A 17,870-nucleotide genomic window follows, 5' to 3' on the forward strand; every position below is an offset into this window, starting at 1 on the left:
CTGAATAGAAACTCCCACTAAGCCCACTAACCATGATGTGCATGAGCAGGGTACTGGCGCATGCAGCTCAAGTGCCCAGATTTCATTCCTCCCTTTGTTCAGGTAGGTGCAACAAACCAGAAGTCTTGGCTTAGCCTGACAACCTGCCCTTTTGGTTTCTTTTCCGCCTAAAACAAGCCATGATACAAAACCAAGGTTTGGTTTTGGCTTTCCAATTGTGGTTAGTTTGGAGAGAAACAAACCACGAATGGTTGGTTCTGATATCAAAGTAAGCCAAGGTTCATGGTTTGTTGCTCCCAGTTGGACAAAAGGAGCAGCGAAATAGGAGAGCTTGAGTTGCAGGCATTAGCATTTACCTCATTAACATTATGGGTTAAACATGCAACATACCTTGACTTAGTGTCAAAGCAGCCGTTGTGTGTATATGTTGTGATAGAACAGGCATCCCCAAACTTCGGCCTTCCAGATGTTTTGGACTACAATTCCCATCTTCCCTGACCACTGGTCCTGTTAGCTAGGGTTCATGGGAGTTGTAGGCCAAAACATCTGGCGGGCAGCAGTTTGGGGATGCCTGTGATAGAACATCAGAAGTTTAGATGCTACATAAGCTTTGAGGATCTAATCAATCCTCTCCAGTAGCACAAACAGGCTGTTTACATGGAAACCAGTTTTAGCAGAGAGCTGCATATGTTTAGGTCCAGGGTGGAGGGCATGGCAGGAGTTTCGGCAGCTCAGCTGTTGCCACCTTAAAACATCTCTTGAATGGTTGGATGAATATCAGTTTTGCTTAGGATTTGAGTAACAGCTTTGCACAATCAGTGTATGAAAACAGTATGATATTTCTCGCTGACTCGTGTGTGTAGAAAATGTTAATGCCCCAAATGGCTTTTATGAAATAGACAGAGTAATAAAACAGTTCCTATGAAAATAAAGGCAGCAGCAACATAATAATTTGAGCAGCAAAGAAATAAAGTAAACACAGTCAAGAGCCCACCAGAGAACCAACAAATCAGCACACATCTTGCTCTATAAAATGCACAGAGATAAAAATGGACTTAGGTCACATCAATAAAAATAGTGTTTTCCAACGGATATTAATCTGGTATTACAATGACTACCCATTATATGTACTTAAAGTGGGGAAAACTACTTAACTGCATTTCATATATTAAAATGTGTGAAATACTTTTTTTAGACAGAGTTTAGTCTCTGCATAAAAATTCTTAATGCCTCAAGGTGCCTTAACAAAGATATCAAAGTAATACTATTACCATTGTGCTACTGAGATATGCTTGGAAAGTGTATTGGCATTCCACATTTGAGTTTTAAGCATTTGAGCATATGATTGCAGTCTAGATTGTACTTCTAGACTCAACAGCTTTTTTTTTGCTTGGGAGTCCTGTGAATGCAATTGGGGGTTGGTGGAATGCTAATTTCCTGCCCGGGAAAGCTAAAGACTGCTGGCATCATTGCTGCTGCGGATTCTGGAGGCTAGAGGAGTTAAAGCATTTGCATGGACGGGAATGGACATTGTGCCCTTTTTTTATTGTAGCTCCTGGAAATGTCTTTTAACTGCCTGGACGATGTGGAAAGCACCATTCCAGTCAGCCCTTTGCACTTAGCTGTAAGTATATCTATCATAAATCTGGCTTTGCAAAGTTGTGGACTATTTATTGCACTGTAAAAAGAAAGTAGCTTGTACAATCAAAGTGAATGCTAAAATCTAGGCAAACGCCAGCAAGTTGACTCTTTCTTGGTTCGTTTTAGGCTCAGTCACACTTAACTAGGGAGTGAGTCCCATTGAAGTAATGTATTTATTTACTGCTGTTTGGTGGGGTTTTTAAAAAAATTATTTTTAAAAAGCAATCATGCTTGGGATTGCACTGCGTGTACCGTAGGCAAAAAGAGGCAAGCCGTGCAAAATGAACTAAATACTGATGTTGCTTCCAGGCCTATAATGGTCACTGTGAAGCCCTGAAGACACTTGCCGAAACCCTGGTGAACCTGGATGTGCGGGACCACAAAGGGCGGACGGCTTTGTATCTTGCCACGGAGAGGGGCTCCACGGAGTGCGTGGAGGTGCTCACCAGCCATGGTGCTTCTGCTCTTGTGAAGGAGAAAAAGAAGAAGTGGACTCCCCTACATGCTGCAGGTGAGCGCATATGGCATTTCCTTTTCTCGGATGCTTGCTTTAGTTCTCCTGACTGCAAACAAACTAGGTCTTTGCGGAAATGGCAGTTTGAGAAACTCTTAGAAAAAGGGAAGTTGTGTACATAGTACTACTTTTTCCCCCAGTTCTTCCTCTTACATTTCTTTCAGCTGCCTATGGGAACACCGATTCCCTACATCTTCTCATTGACAGTGGGGAGAGAGTCGACATCACAGATGTCATGGACCTCCATGGACAGTGAGTTTTGCCATTGGCTTATATGTTAACCGTTTTGTGTGTTTGGGCTGGAAGTCCTTGCTTCTGTTCCTGATAAGTTATTTTTGCTCCTCAGGGGTCCCAAACGGCTATACAAATAAATTCTAATTACAGTTATACCTTGGAAGTTGAACGGAATCCATTCCAGAAGTCCCTCCAACTTTCAAAACGTTCCAAAACCAAAGCGTGGCTTCTGATTGGCTGCAGGAAGCTCCTGCAGCCAATCAGAAGCCGTGGAAGTCCCGTCGGATGTTCAGCTTCCAAAAATAGTTCGCAAACCGGAACAGTCGCTTCTGGGTTTGCGGTGTTCGGGAGCCAAAACGTTTGGGAACTAAGCTGTTCGACTTCCAAGGTACCACTGTATGGGAGCTTCTCCTTTATGCAAAGACATTAAATAGAAGCTTTCTCGTAATAAACTACCCACCAAGGCCTCTCCTCTGCCACTTTTATGTTCCTCCTTCTCCAATAGCTGAGAATAGCACTATGGATCCCGATGGATCCTTCTCCTTTATTTGCAACAAAAGTCCTACACGACACCTAGGGCCGGGTCACTAACCCCACTCCTGACTTTGCAGCAGCCCTTGCTCTGACTGTTTCTTCTTTTTAGAACCCTACTTGGAATTGAAGGCAGCCCTGATTCTGATTTTTCTCATTCTAATTGTTGGGATGCTGCCTCTGCACCTTTCCTTATTGGCGGAAGACCCTTAGGTTTCTAAAACGGGGCCGAGCCAGATTTTGTTATGCCTGAGCCATTCTTTCTTGCCTCTCAGAACCCCGTTGATGTTGGCGATCATGAACGGCCATGTGGATTGTGTCCACCTCTTACTTGAGAAGGGATCCACAGTGGACGCAGCAGACAGGAGAGGCAGGACTGCACTGCACCGGGGGGTGAGTAAAAAAGCTGCTTCTGCATTCACAGGCTAGTAACATAGCCTTGCAGTGGGCACTACATGTGCTGGCTGAGCAAGGGATGGAGAACTAGTGGCCTTTCAGGTGTTTCTGGAATCCAGCTCCCATCATCCGCAAGCCAGCCTGAACCGTGACTGGGGATGATGGGAGATGTAACCCAACAACCTCCATAGGGCAGCAGTCTCTCCATTCCTGCCCTAAGTTGTCCTTCAGTAACTTGTGTTGAAAACCGAAGTAGAGACTTCATCACGGAACATCCCAAAACTTCAGCCTGTCAGAACGCTGTGTCTCATCACAGCGGCCGGATGATACTAAAAGGAATATCCTAGACTGCTGATGAAGAACTTCATGTGCCAGACAGGAGCATTTCAAGGCACTTTGGTTTGGGAAGTGAGGTTAGAACAGGATGAGAGAGGAAAATGAGAAATACTTTTCAGATTTTCTTGGCTCAGGGTTTGCTCTAGTAAATAATGGGTTATTGGCAATTTACAATGTCTTTAAAAACCTTATAAGTAACAATTGACTGCTGTGTCTGTCTTTGCCATGTTGGAAGCAGATGTCCTGCTGGTTTCGACGTGCTACCAAAGAGAAGCACCCCATTGCTATCCCAGCACTGCCAAGATTCCTTTATAGTAACCCAGTGTTATCAGTATTTGGCTTGGGCACATTCTTTCATCATTCACTGTTCTTTGCTCACTCCCAGGCTGTGACTGGCTGTGAAGACTGCCTTGCAGCACTGCTGGACCATGATGCCTTTGTATTGTGTCGGGATTTCAAGGGCCGGACCCCGATCCATTTTGCCTCGGTGTGTGGGCATTCCGAAATCCTGAGGACCTTGCTGCAGGCAGCGCTCTCTACTGACCCTCTGGACTCTGTGGTGGACTATAGTGGCTACTCACCAATGCACTGGGCTTCTTACAGCGGTATGAATTCTTAGAGTTTTGCATGATTGTTCTTTTCCCGTGCCAAGTTAGAGAACCAGTCCAACCGGGGTTCTGTTCAGTAGGGCCACTAGTGGGATACTCGGCATGTAGCGAGTACACAGCTCTACGTATTCTGGGTGCAGAACTTGGTGCTGCAGAGAACACCACTCTTGAGAGATGCATTCCCCTGCTGGAAGTGTATGTCAGTCTGTTGCAGCCTGGCTCATTAAAGCAAGCTGCAGAAACTCGCTTTCCCAGTTTATGGCTGTTTTGTTGATATGGGAGACCACCCAAAGGGTCTTTTCAAGTCCTTGGGCAAAGGCGCCTCTTGATTCTGCTTATAATAATTTCTTGGCTGTTAAAGGTCATTTGATAATGCCTTCTGCATCTTTTCTCCCTTTGCCAGGGCATGAAGATTGTCTTGAATTGTTACTTGAACACAATCCATTTGCATACCTAGAAGGAAACCCCTTTACTCCATTGCACTGTGCGGTGTAAGTCTCAATTGGTCCTTTGGAGGGTGGGACGGGGTGTGGAAGCAAAGACCAAAGTAGATGTTTGCTTTGGTGATGAGTGGCTGGACTTCTGTTTTTCTAAAGAAACTGTATCTCAAAAGATGTACCTTAGGCCTGGAGCATTTTAAATGATAAGCGATTAGTGAAAGAGACCCTGTTGTTACCATATAAAAAGGTAAAGGTACCCCTGACCGTTAGGTCCAGTCGTGGACGATTCTGGGGTTGCGCGCTCATCTCGCTCTATAGGCCAAGGGAGCCAGCGTTTGTCCGCACACAGCTTCCAGGTCATGTGGCCAGCATGACTAAGCCGCTTCTGGCGAACCAGAGTAGCGCACGAAAACGCTGTTTACCTTCCCGCCGGATGCATTTTGACATCCTTTCGAACTGCTAGGTGGGCAGGAGCTGGGACCAAGCAACGGGAGCTCACCCTGTTGCAGGGATTCGAACCGCCAACCTTCTGATTGGCAAGCCCTAGTCCAAACCACAGAGCCATCCGTGTCCCATTGTTACCATATAGTGCAGGGGTAGGCAACCTAAGGCCCGTGGGCCAGATGTGGCCCAGTTGCCTTCTCAATCCGGCCCATGGGATTGGGAATCAGCGTGTTTTTACATGAGTAGAATGTGTGCTTTTATTTAAAATGCATCTCTGGGTTATTTGTGGGACATAGGAATTAGTTCATTCCCCCCCCCCCCTCAAAATATAGTCCGGCCCACCACATGGTCTGAGGGGCGGTGGACCGGCCCGCAGCTGAAAAAGGTTGCTGACCCCTGATATAGTGCATTCTTAATGAGCCTCCATCATAGATAAACATCTAGCCCTGCAGTTTGCCGTGACTTCTCCCAGACTGCTGAGTATCTAGTCTCATGAAGTGCTGATTGTTTTTTGCTAGAGATCCTTAGCCCCCTCCTATAACTATAGTTTCCCTGCCTGGGTGCCATCACAGGCAAGCCAGTTTCAAACCTGTTTAAATTTGGAGCATATTCACACCCTAAATTTTATATTCTAGTTGTTAGGGCAATCTTGACTGGCTGTGTTTTTCTGTGGATGCAATCTTCATGGGAACCTCTAGAGGGCACGTCCGACCTGCAGAGCTCTTACCTCACCACAAGCAAAATGATGAGTCAGTTTCAGCAATGTTAGACTTTCTCCCAGAATGTGCAAGCTTTACAGGGAGTGGGTAGCAGGACTGAATAGCAGACTGCTCTGCTGACCTAGTTCTTAGCTCTTACTTAATTTGTTCTACCAGAGAAGAGAGTTGAGTTCAGAATACTAAAGTTGTACCCCTAGTTTTGATAGTGTGAATACCTACAAGGGGTCATTGCCCCCAAGAACTGTGGTCTTTCTGGATTGATTGATTGATTGATTGATTTACTGATTTACTGTTCTAGCCCACCCTAACCTAACAGCTCAGAAATGTGATGCAACCACATTAAAATACTATCAAGTCTCCATCACATCTAGCTTAGCCTTGACGTCTGAAAGCCAACCCAAACCGGAAGGTCTTGAAGTGGTTTTGAACAATGTTCAGGTTTGCATTGGAAAAGTTTCCAGGGACAGGTAGTTCCATAGCTGGCAGAAGTCACTGAGAATGCTTTATTTGTGTTTTAATGTTTTTTAAGGAAGGAAGATTGGCAAAAACATTTTTTTTGCTTGTACATTTTAAGTTATAAACAGCATTGGAAAAGAAAAGATCAGCAAAGATTACAATCCCAGAGCAGTTTCTTCCTTTGTTTTTCAGTGGCTATCTCCAAGACTACCTTCATAAAACTGCCTTATACCAATTCATATGGTTAATCTGTCACAGTCTGTTCTGACTGCCAGTTGCTTTCTAGGGCTGGGGAACCTGTGGGCCCTCTGGATTTTGCTGGACTGCAAGTCCCATCATCCCTCCCCATAGACCATGCTGCCTGGGGTTGCTGGGAGCTAGAGTCCTACAGCACTTGGAGGGCCGTAGATTCCCCATCCCTGCTCTAGTGTCTCAAGGAGAGGCCTTTCCCAGCCTTTCTGCCTGAAGTTCTTTTTAAGCAGAGATGCCACAGATTGAAGCTAGGATCTCCTACACGGGAAGCATGTAATTTACCACTGAGCAATAGATGTCCCCATACACGCATGTATATTACATGCCACATTCTGAGCTCTCTTCCCTTTTGACGAACTGCAGAAGAAGATAAATCCAAGCCACATTAGCTCATGTGCTTCTCCCATTTTCTTCCTTCTGCAGAATTAACAACCAGGATGGCACTTCTGAGATGCTTGTGGAAGCATTGGGTGCCAAGATTGTTAATAGCAGAGATGCCAAAGGAAGGTGAGTGAGTGTGCAGCCTTGTTGATTGTCGTTGGTGGACGTTCTAGGTACACGGTCCCCTCCGAAACACATCAGTCATCAACGCCTAGGCCATTGTTAGGATAGGAAACTTTGACATAGCATCATTGACATAGATGCTGGAGGAGTTGTTAACAGGGTGGAGACGAGGAGTCCCTCACATTAGCAGTGACAGGTGACACGGAACTGAAGCCTAGTTACTACTAATCTGGTGTGCAAGGATGCCGGTTCAGTTCCCTGCATTGCTACCAGTTTCTTATGGTGGAAACAGACATTATGGTGGTCATTAAAAAAAATCTGTGGCCTTGCATTTCCTCCTCTGCCGTTTCACCAGAAAAGTGGTGTTATTTAGCCAACAGCCAGTTAAGCGGAATGAGGGCGGGAAAACATGAGTTTGATGGTTTCACATAATAACACCTGCAGCATGTTATTGATGCTTACTTAGCAATGTTCACAAAACGGCACATGCTGGGAAAAGTTGCATTGTTGCTTACTTGACGATGTGACAGGCACTGCTCAAGCTATCCCTGTGAGATTTGGACAGCTACATTTCACGCAGCACTAGAAACTGCAATGCACGTGTTAGTTGGGGTGGGGGGTTTGCTTTCCTAGTGGCAAAATGCTGCTGTGTTAGTGCTGGGAAAATCGGACATCCCTGTGGTAGAAAAGCTACCCTGGGGAAATATTAATTTAATAAGTTAAATCAATAATGATGATAGCAGGGTCTTTAAAATGAGTATTAGCTGCACTCTTGATTGAGTGAAGAAACAATATTCTGAAGAGGTATTAATTCAGCAGGAATAAAGGTGGAATTTGGAAACATGCCAGGGTCTATGCTTGTTAAAGGCATTTGTTTTTTGGTTTTTTCCCCATTCCAGGACCCCCCTTCACGCTGCTGCCTTTGCAGACAACATCCATGGTTTACAACTGCTTTTGCGCCACCAGGCTGAGGTAGACGTGACTGACCAACTGGGAAGGACCGCTCTTATGATGGCTGCTGAGAATGGCCAGACCGCAGCAGTTGGTGAGTAGAAAATCCATTACATTTATGCCTTTTTTTCCTTTTTACTGAAGTATGTCACAGTTTGTACCAACTCTCACTTGGCATCTCCACCTATTTTCAGAGTTTCTGCTGTACAGAGCAAAAGCGGATTTAACTGTGCTGGATGTCAACAAGAACACAGCTCTTCACCTGGCCTGCAGTAAGGTAAATATCCAGGGAGGACCTGCAAGCAGTATTCCCCCACTCCTTGCACCACCCACCTGTCAATGGAATAATGAGTGCATGCATACTTGAAAGGAAAAACCAGGAGCATATCCTAAGGGCATTTCAGATTCCTCCTTAATTAAGCAATTTTGGAATTTATTGCCTTTCTCTCTTGCTGCAGGGCAATTGAAAAAAAAAAGACATTTAATTGTACCAGTGGCTGGAAAGGAAGAACCAGAAGCACTTGCTACGTGCTCAGAATTCTTCCTTTCCGATTTGGCCTCATGGGTTTATGTGTCCTGCACTTTTTTATTTGTTATATTTCTATGCTGCTTTTCATGCAAATGACATAATGGAACATAACAGAACATCGCAAATGCAGCGTAAATCATATAGAATAATTAACAAATCATCAGTAAAACAATTACAAGCTATAAAACATTATTTAAAAAAGTAACTAAAATAAAAAACGGAACAGCACAATTACAACAAAAGTTACTCCTTCCCATTTACAAGCTTGCTCTAATTATAACAACCATAATTTGGTCGATTTGCACAACATAGCAAGCCATACTTAGATGGAATTTGTGCACAGCACCTGCCTTCCAAACGAATCATTCCTTTAAATAAATTATCTTTTCTCTCCAGGGTCATGAAAAGTGTGCCTTGTTGATTCTGGGGGAAACCCAAGACCTTGGCCTTATCAATGCAACTAACAGTGCTCTGCAGATGTGAGTATTTGTGCAGCTGGTGGAAATGAGAGGCTGTTTGGTTCCCCCTGCCTTTCCTTGTTTTGCTTTTTACCAAGTACATTTCTAGCAATGAGACTAGGGTAGGCATCTTGTTAGGTAAAGGTAAAGGGACCCCTGACCATTAGGTCCAGTCATGACCAACTCTGGGGTTGCGCGCTCATCTCGCATTATTGGCCGAGGGAGCCGGCGTATAGCTTCCAGGTCATGTGGCCAGCATGACAAAGGGCATCTTGTTAGTCGGCCCTTAAAAAAAAAAAAGTCTTCTGCATCTGTGAGTAGACCTGGAAATAGAAATGCATTGATTTTGACATTCCTGGTCTTAAAGGTTTTCACAGCCAGGAATGTGAGTGGTGTGATCTCATGCTTCACCCATCTTCTTTGGAGATACTCAGTGTATGAGCTTTCTTGTACGAAAAGGGGAAGCTAGGCTAGCTGACAAATCAAAACTCTTGTTAAGTAACTCCTCAGTGTTGGGGAACTAAGAGATCTTCTGATGGGAGTTTGTCACAGAGCCATATTCTCCAGGTCCGAATAACCTCAGCTCACTAAGCCTTGGAAGTCTTGTGCTCGGTTGTATTTATTTCTTTAAAAAATTCTTTACTACCTTTGCAATCATTAGCAGCTCAAGCCAATTAATAGTAATACAAAAATCAGGTGTGTGTGTTGGTGTGCTTGTTGCTTAAGATAGAAAGTTACATATACAAAAGTAATACTAATATCCTGTGTCATGGTGTCTAGTATAAAAAATCTGAAAGGCTTGATGAGAATTTTGTTAACTTTGAGTCTAAAACAGTGATGAATTGCGGCCTGGTGGACCTCCCTTGGAGAGAAGGTCTCTCGGCTGCATCACCACCAATACTGTGAAAAAGATTCTGTTTACAAATTCCCAGAGCAAAATTTCCCGCAGAAGTGTAATCCAGAATCGTATTTTCCCTAAAGAACTGAAAGGTGGGTAGGGGGCTCTTAATGCCGTATGCTTTTGAAAACTATTGGAATGAACACATTGCAAAAAGCAATCTGGAAAGCCTTTCCAACTTGCACAGAATGTATTGCAGGATGGACTACAGATCTATTTGACCCACAGAATTAAATGTTTACGCCAGGCATAGGCGAACTCCAGCCCTTCAGTTATTTGGGACAATTCCCATCATCCCTGAACACTGGTCCTATTAGCTAGGGATGATGGGAATTGTAGTCCCAAACAACTGGAGGGCCGGAGTTTGCCTATGCCTGGTTTACGTGAAAATCCTCTGGTACATTCCTCTCTTGGAATACGAGTCAGATAAACTTTGTGAATGCCTCATTTCCCACTTCCTCTCCCAAGGTTCATCCAGTAATGCCTTTCCTTCTTTCTTCCTGCCATTCACAGGCCGCTCCACATTGCAGCCCGGAATGGACTGGCCTCTGTTGTTCAGGCTCTGCTAAGCAGAGGTGCCACTGTGCTTGCTGTGGATGAAGAAGGTGCGTATTTTCACACCTGGAAGCCCTTCCGGATGAGCGGGGTCAGATGCTCATGTATATCTGTTGGCAAAATCTGTTGAGTCTAGCTAGAACATGGGCAGGCTGGTTTGGGGGGGGGGCGTGTTCATGTTTACACACGTTCTGTATTTTTATTTGAAATGGTGTGAGACCATCTCCTTCCTGTTCCCTTTCCATTCACTCCAGATGTCATGCTCTTAATCTGTTGGCTGGTGGGTTGGTGGTGTTTGTGTGACACAACACAGTGCAGCTGAACCAGGAATGTATGGCTTTTCAATTATTTTTTTAAACACTTTCATTGCTGGAGGAAGGTAGCCCTTTAGAATTTGAGCAACCACCGAGTTCTATAGGATTAAACTGATGGTGCTCTAAAAATGGTTATCAAAGCAGGATGATGAAATGTCAGAGGTTTGCTGTACAGTGGTACCTTGGTTCTCAAACTTAATCCGTTCCAGAAGTCCGTTCCAGAACCAAGGCGCGCTTTCCCTTTGAAAGTAATGCAAAACGGATTAATCCATTCCAGACTTTTTAAAACAACCCCTTTAAATGTGAATTTTGCTATCTAAGGAGACCATTGATCCATAAAATTAAAGCAATAATCATTATACTGTGCTACAAAATAAATAAGACAGTATTGTAGATGATTAAAAAATTAAATAATTTTTTCCCCTTACCTGCACTGATGATAGTCGTTGTTTGGATTATCCATTTCCGCAGTCAGTCAGTCAATCAATCAATCAGTAGCTGAAGTGGGTTCCACACAGTCACAAAAACAAATTAACCGCAAAAAGCCTCAAAAACAAAGACGCAAAATAAATAGCAAAAACAAAAGCGCCAAACCTAATCCGTTCCGGAAGTCTGTTTGACTTCTGAAATGTTTGAAAACCAAGGTGCAGGTTCTTATTGGTGCAGGCGCCACAGAAACAATAGCTGGCAGCCGTATTGGACGTTTGGCTTCTGAAAAACGTTCGAAAACCAGAACACACACTTCCGGGCTTTCGGCGTTTGGGGGAACCAAGGCGTTTGAGAACCAAGCTCCCACTGTATTCCATTGGTCCAAAGAATCCCTTGACACTCATGCTCTATTGCAAGTGGTTGGTGGGGTAGGAAAAGTGAGCTTCAATGACTGAGGATGCACAACAACCAGAATGTAACATTTCCTCTCAGGATCTTAGAGAAATGGTGCCCATCTGTAGGGAGTGCCTGTGCTCTGTCTGAATGTATCTCTTAAGTTATGTATACAGAGGGGGCATGGAAATGTATCCACAGAGTATTGAGTGGGTCAGGTCACGGACTGAGTTTTACCACTCCTTTTTACATACACAGAGAGAGAAGTACAGTGGTACCTCGCAAGACGAATGCCTCGCGCAACGGAAAAACTCGCAAGACGAAAGCGTTTTGTGATGTTTTTGGTGACTCGCAAGACAAGGTTTTCTATGGCCGTGCTTCGCAAGACGATTTTTTTGGGCGGTTTTTTGCCGTGGCAAACCGTGCTTCGCAAGACGAAATTATCGCAAAATGAAGCGACTCGCGGAACGAATCAATTTCGTCTTGCGAGGCATCACTGTACAGAGAGTTGCTGTGCGGGTGGGGTTTGGATAGCACAATGTGTAGTTTGCAAGGAGCTTTCACATAGTCTATGTCCAGCAGATCACCAGAGTGGCGATAACACGGCTTGCCTGTAGCACTAGTGCAATTATGCCACTCATTTTATGCTGAGGGGCGGGGAGGAGAAGAGCCAGCTTTTATAAAAGGAAACAGCAGCCAGTTCATGATAAAACAACTGATGTTGCGTGCTGAACAGCTTGTCCAACCCTTCTTGGAAAAGATGCCGGGGGGAGGGTTGCCCAAGAGTGGGGGGTTTTTACTTTTTTTTTTTTTAGGGGACTGAGTTTGTGCTTCTGTTTTTCAGGCCATACCCCAGCCTTGGCTTGCGCCCCCAACAAGGACGTAGCCGACTGCCTGGCACTTATCCTTTCCACCATGAAGCCTTTTCCACCAAAAGACGCCATCAGCCCTTTCAGCTTCAACCTCCTCAAGAACTGCGGCATTGCTGCCAAGACAGCAGCCTGTAGTGCCCTTCCCAATGGCAACAGCTGCCCCTACACCAAGGATAGGCACAATGCCATCGGCTTAGATGGCTGTTACTCGGAGTAGCTTAAAAAAAAAAACCATGATGGGTGATCTAATATCTTCTATTTATTTAGGAATTCTATAAATATAGGACACTTTAAAGGAGAACAAGACTGGAATGGGCCTTCCAAAATGGCCTAGGTACCAAAAAAAATAAAAATAAAGAGAGGGGCTCTTGACTTCTGCTTCCTATCTAGACCTTTGCTTTCACCACTAGTATATCTTACCATCAAAGTTAACAAAAAGCAATGTGGCTCTCAAAACAAATGCACAGTGGTCCATTTGCAATACCTTAAACAGTTCTGTTTGAGTCTAAATTAGCACAGAAACCTGGCCAAATGCTGTTGCCCTTCGCTTCTGAGGCCACAGCCTTGGTAAGATTTGAGGAACGGCCAGCTGCTTAAATTCCAGTTCCTCTGGCTTGATGCTTCTGGGAACTGAAGGAAGGGCCAAACTAAATTAATTTCCTGCAGGGAGGCTTGCCGATTAATGAGCACATCACACAACTGGAGGGGCCTGAATTTGAAAAAAAAAACAACCCAGGCTCTTAAAACAGGGTGTCCTAGCCTTCCCATCTGCCCGGCTCCCTCGCGCTTTGTGATAACTTTCTGCGTGCTCCCTGTCTTGATAACGTTAATCTTGTGGGTCGTGCCGTTCTAGGCAGGGAGCAGAAGCCCTGAACCTCTTGGGTTTTTATTTGGCATTAGGCATTTGACAAATGAGGGACCGCCAAGAAGGGCAGCAGCTCCTGGCGAAGTGCCACTATAACTGCTCCTTTCTCTTTTTGTTCGTTTGGTTATTTTTGTTTGTCTGTTGTGCTTGCGCGCACCCCCCCTTTTGATTCCAGTGAAAACACTTGAATTGAGAACTACTGTACCTGGGACACTATGATACCTTAGGCAGCTCGTACTCCCTCGTATGCAAAATGGGTGCTGTTGCCCAGCTGACGCGGTCCTCTCCGACGAAACTTGCGTATGCGCTGCCAGAATTAATCCCTACCATATCAGGCACTTTAGGGAATTTTCTCTTTTTTGGAGACTGGTTTCTGTTTGAGGCAGGCAGCGGGTGGGAAGGGTTACAAAACGTCGGATCCCCAAAGAGAATTTCCTTCACGGTTCTCTTCCCCACGGACCCCCACCCTCTGTGTTGCGCAGTGTTTTCCCCATTTAGACAAGCCAGTGTTGCTTTAAAGAAAAGAGATTATTTATAAAGAAACAAGCATTTATCATTTTAAAAACAGCAAAAAGAGAGAGAGAGAGCTTTCTGCAAGTTTCACCTTTTTTAAGGAAAACCACGCACTTCAGAACCGTACAATCCTGCAGTTGTATTTATACCCCCATCTATCCCCGAATGCCATCCAGCAGGCTTCATTAGGACAATGTGCACGAGTGTGTGTAGGGATGCCTGTGGGGTTGGTGTATGTGTGTGTATGCGCGTGGGTTTTTTTATTTTTTAAAAAATATATTTATAAAATGCAGGTTTTATGCATTTTGAGTGTATGCACTGTTTTTTTCCCTTTTTTGTACTGTAAATTGTATCATGTGTAGAAACTAACAACAAAATATATATATATACACCATATCACAAGTACGTTCAAAGCCAAAGATCGGGATGTAGCAATCGGCTGAAGGCTGCCAGGGCACACTCCCCACCCCCCTTTTTTAAATCCAACAATCTTCTTTCCACCTCCTTCCCAGTCCTGCAGTGCTGTGCTGGTGCCTATGGAGTTACTCCCAAAACATTGCATGTTTGGACCAGTGAGCTTGTTAGGGCTGGTAACCCTGTGAACCAACTAGTTGCGAGATATATATATATTCCCCAACAAGCTTCTCCTTAGGGAATCAGCTAGACTGGTAAGGACAGGCATCCCCAAACTGTGGCCCTCCAGATGTTTTGGCCTACAACTCCCATGATTCCTAGCTAACAGGACCAGTGGTCGGGGAAGATGGGAATTGTAGTCCGAAACATCTGGAAGGCCGAAGTTTGGGGATGCCTGGGTAAGGAGAAAATATGAGCCAGGTATGTGCTTGAACCATCCTGCTTCATGGTTTAAAATGAATTACTGTTTCTTTAACCAAAAACCTAAAACTGAAAGCAGTCTCTTCGTTTCTTTCTTCTTTTTCATTTGACGCTAACGTTAGAATAGGCACCAGTGCCATTTCCATGGCCTCACTCACTTACTGTACTTACTTACTTTTTTTTTCTTTTAAAAAAAGTGGAGCTTAATCCTGATGCAAGAAAGGCAAAAACTGAAATCTAAAATGAGAAATCCCACCCACCCCCTTTTCCCTTTTGGCACTGTTTTTAATATACCAAAGCCAAACTCCTAGAGCCAAATACTGAAGCTGCAACGTTGTCCTTTGGTGAACAGTGCATTTTTAAAAGAGAGGTTCTACTTTTCCTTTTTTGTTTAATCCCCGCCAAATGGACTTTTGTCTTCCCCACAGACCACTTGCATATCATCTTGAGTCAGCTCTTCAAGCACCAGCTGTGTGTCTCGTTGGTTTGCTGCATACGGATAGGTTGCAAAAATTGGGGGCCTTAAGGTAGCGAGTTCTAGTCTTCTAACGAATCCAGCCATTTCCTTCAATAAAGCCTTCCACAAAGACTAGGGCGCTACTAGCTTAGCTTTTTTCTTTCTTTGATGCCCAAGGAGTCGTGAGAGATCTTTTCACTGCAGCTGCTAGATATGAGCGTATTAAGGTTTTAATGCACTTGCCAAAAAGCACAGCAACCGCCTGTTGCAAATTGGCCATTAATTATTATTATTATTTTATTTTAGCTGCACTACGGTCGGGTTAGTTTTCTCTGCCCTCAGTTGCTCCAAGTTCTCTACCTTGAAAGAAAGTGTTAACCTTTCTACACCAAATACCTCACGTTGGAATAGAAATGAACAAAACTTGACTGAAAGTTTTCCCCCTTTCCTCCCCGTCCCCTACTTTTTAAATACAGGAAAGTCCTTTTCACTACTTTTGTAGAGAGGGAGAGCTGAAAATAACTTTAAACACCTTGTTTACATTGTTTGTTTGTTTGTTTTAGGTACTAGCAACTTGTAACTTCTTCTAAAGGCCTAATTTTGAACTGCCATGCCATGCCATGGCAGGGGTAGGGGTAGGGGAGGGAAGTTGTAGGGAATTAAGTCTGAAGCCACACTTTCTTTCTTTCTTTTAAAAAAGGGCTAAATTTAATCCTCCTTTACGGACCAGAAACATTTCTGGAGGGCCTTGGAGACTTGAGGTATTTACAAGAAACTGGGGCAGTAGGCAGAAAACCTAATGGTTGTGCTGCAATTTGGAAAGACCTAAATACTCTTCCCTCATCCCTTGGATGTGACAGACTCTACACTCACAGATTTGTACCAGGCAACAGATACCATTTTCCTGTTCACCCAGGGGAATGTGTATTCCTATTGAGAAAGCACAGCAAAAGTATAGTTTACCCCAGAACGGGGGGGGGGGGGAGAGATGCTTTTTACACTTGCCTGTTAAATTGCGGCTGTGGCTGTTGCTGTTTCCACAGAAAGCCCTGGTGGAATTGGTTGTGGGGTGTTACAGAAGTATAGGGCCCAGGAAATCAGGCTCCTTAAGGAGTAGCATAGTTGCTTGAACCTCAGGTGTGCCCATCTCTAGTTTTAGCTGTGTTTTGAAATGGCAGTGTGGGATGTGGAGAGGCAGAGGAGCAGAAATGAGCATAGGTTTTCAAGGAGCCTTTCAAAATGAGGGAATCTTCTAGCCCTAGTAATACATGGATTGTGCTTGCATTTTATTTTATATTTTATTTTTATTAGGATTGTAGAGGGTTGTTAGGCATGTTTTCTTTAATTAACTGAGGAAAAATGATGAACTGACACTTGATCTTTTTTAAAAAAAAATAATAATAATAATAGTACATAACATGCTGATAATGTGTTCTTTTCCTCACATGTCAACATAAAAATTCAATATATGACAATCAACGTGATCTCTTTAAGGGCTTCAGTGTTCTTAGTTCTGTAGCATCATGCATTAATAATTTTTTTTTACGTTCAACTTTGCCCCTGTTCTTTTTTTCCTTTTCCTTTTTTTTTTAAAAAAAAAGATGAAGAAAATGGAGTGGAAAAATTCCAGCAGCGCATACGTGAATTAAGAAAAAAATTGTGGGGTTTTAGTTTGGTTTTTTGTAAGAAAGGGAAGGTAGGCATCGGGTGGGGTCAGTGAAATGTGGCCAGTTTTGTTGCAGAGTTGCCAGTCTTGTTCTCCTTTAATACTGTAACGTGTACATTTTGACAGCACAGCTTGACAATTTTAAGTAATAATCGAAGTGGCTGGTGGTAATAACTTGCATTATTGTGCTAAGATGAGAGTCGGTTTCCCTAGTGCATTGTAAAAGAGGGCTGGAGGCAAACTTCCTTTTTTTCCCTTCCTGTCTCCTCTCCTCTTCTCTTCTCTCCTCTCTCCCCCTACTCTCCTGCCCAGTGTTTTGCAAACACATTTGGCTTAAAGATGTGCAGTATTTTACATGGGGTTGGGGGAGAGGGGAAAGCGGAATGTTGTTTTCCTGTGCAGAAGGTTCTTGCTCGCTGTTTATTCCCCGGTTGCCTCCCTCCTTAGGAATGGCCTAGGTCTTGACCATGCATATTTCTCTGAACCTCAGAAGACACCACCTTTTTTCATTTTCCTTCATTGGCCTCGAAAGCAATCATTGGGCTTCCCTCCTTAAACCCAGCCAAATAAGGAAGTTTCTCTCCAACCACCTTTCTCCAAAGCACTTGCTTTACAAGTAAAATAAGCACTTTTGTTTAAAAACAACAACAACCATGAGGGTCTCGTTCCCCCTCTTTATAGCAACCCATAGGAGAAAGGCCAGCAAACAAGAAAGGGGGGACCAGGAGGCGTCTGGTTTCTGTTTTGTTTTGCATGGGGTGGGAGGGCAGTTTTGTTTTGTTTTTTAATTAACTTCATGTCTCTGGAAAATTAATGAACAAAGGGAAGTTGTGTTTTAAAAAAAAACAGCACAAATACATTTCAGTTTGACAAGTGTATTTGCACTGCCATTGTTAGATAAATGGGCCACCCGCAGGGAGCCCAGCTGAGCCATATAACTATTGACAAACACTGAATGTAAATGTCCTTGTAGAGGGCAAGTACTGGGAAACGATAAATTGATCTTCTACTCCTAAACGGGCACTTCGTTGAATTTGAAATAACTAATCCTGATGAAATGA

General features: G+C 43.9%; 1 protein-coding gene across 2 annotated transcripts in view; it reads left to right on the forward strand.

Moving 5' to 3' along the window:
* Positions 1–17,870, forward strand: part of ANKRD52 (ankyrin repeat domain 52) — a 49,716-nt gene extending 31,846 nt beyond the window's left edge. The window contains exons 17-29 of one of the 2 annotated variants that reach the window (XM_035103765.3): positions 1,553–1,624; positions 1,951–2,152; positions 2,320–2,407; positions 3,196–3,313; positions 4,038–4,257; positions 4,664–4,751; positions 6,995–7,078; positions 7,975–8,120; positions 8,221–8,303; positions 8,952–9,034; positions 10,425–10,516; positions 10,721–10,797; positions 12,447–12,778. In XM_035103765.3, coding sequence (XP_034959656.1) covers positions 1,553–1,624; positions 1,951–2,152; positions 2,320–2,407; positions 3,196–3,313; positions 4,038–4,257; positions 4,664–4,751; positions 6,995–7,078; positions 7,975–8,120; positions 8,221–8,303; positions 8,952–9,034; positions 10,425–10,516; positions 10,721–10,788 — 1,344 coding nt within the window. In that variant the 3' untranslated portion in view covers positions 10,789–10,797; positions 12,447–12,778. Of the gene's footprint in view, positions 1–1,552; positions 1,625–1,950; positions 2,153–2,319; positions 2,408–3,195; positions 3,314–4,037; positions 4,258–4,663; positions 4,752–6,994; positions 7,079–7,974; positions 8,121–8,220; positions 8,304–8,951; positions 9,035–10,424; positions 10,517–10,720; positions 10,798–12,446 lie in introns of both variants that reach the window. The other variant, XM_035103764.3, reaches the window with a different exon arrangement.

Source organism: Zootoca vivipara, chromosome 2 (assembly GCF_965207765.1).
Source record: "Zootoca vivipara chromosome 2, rZooViv2.hap1.1, whole genome shotgun sequence".
NCBI classification, from domain to species: domain Eukaryota; kingdom Metazoa; phylum Chordata; class Lepidosauria; order Squamata; family Lacertidae; genus Zootoca; species Zootoca vivipara.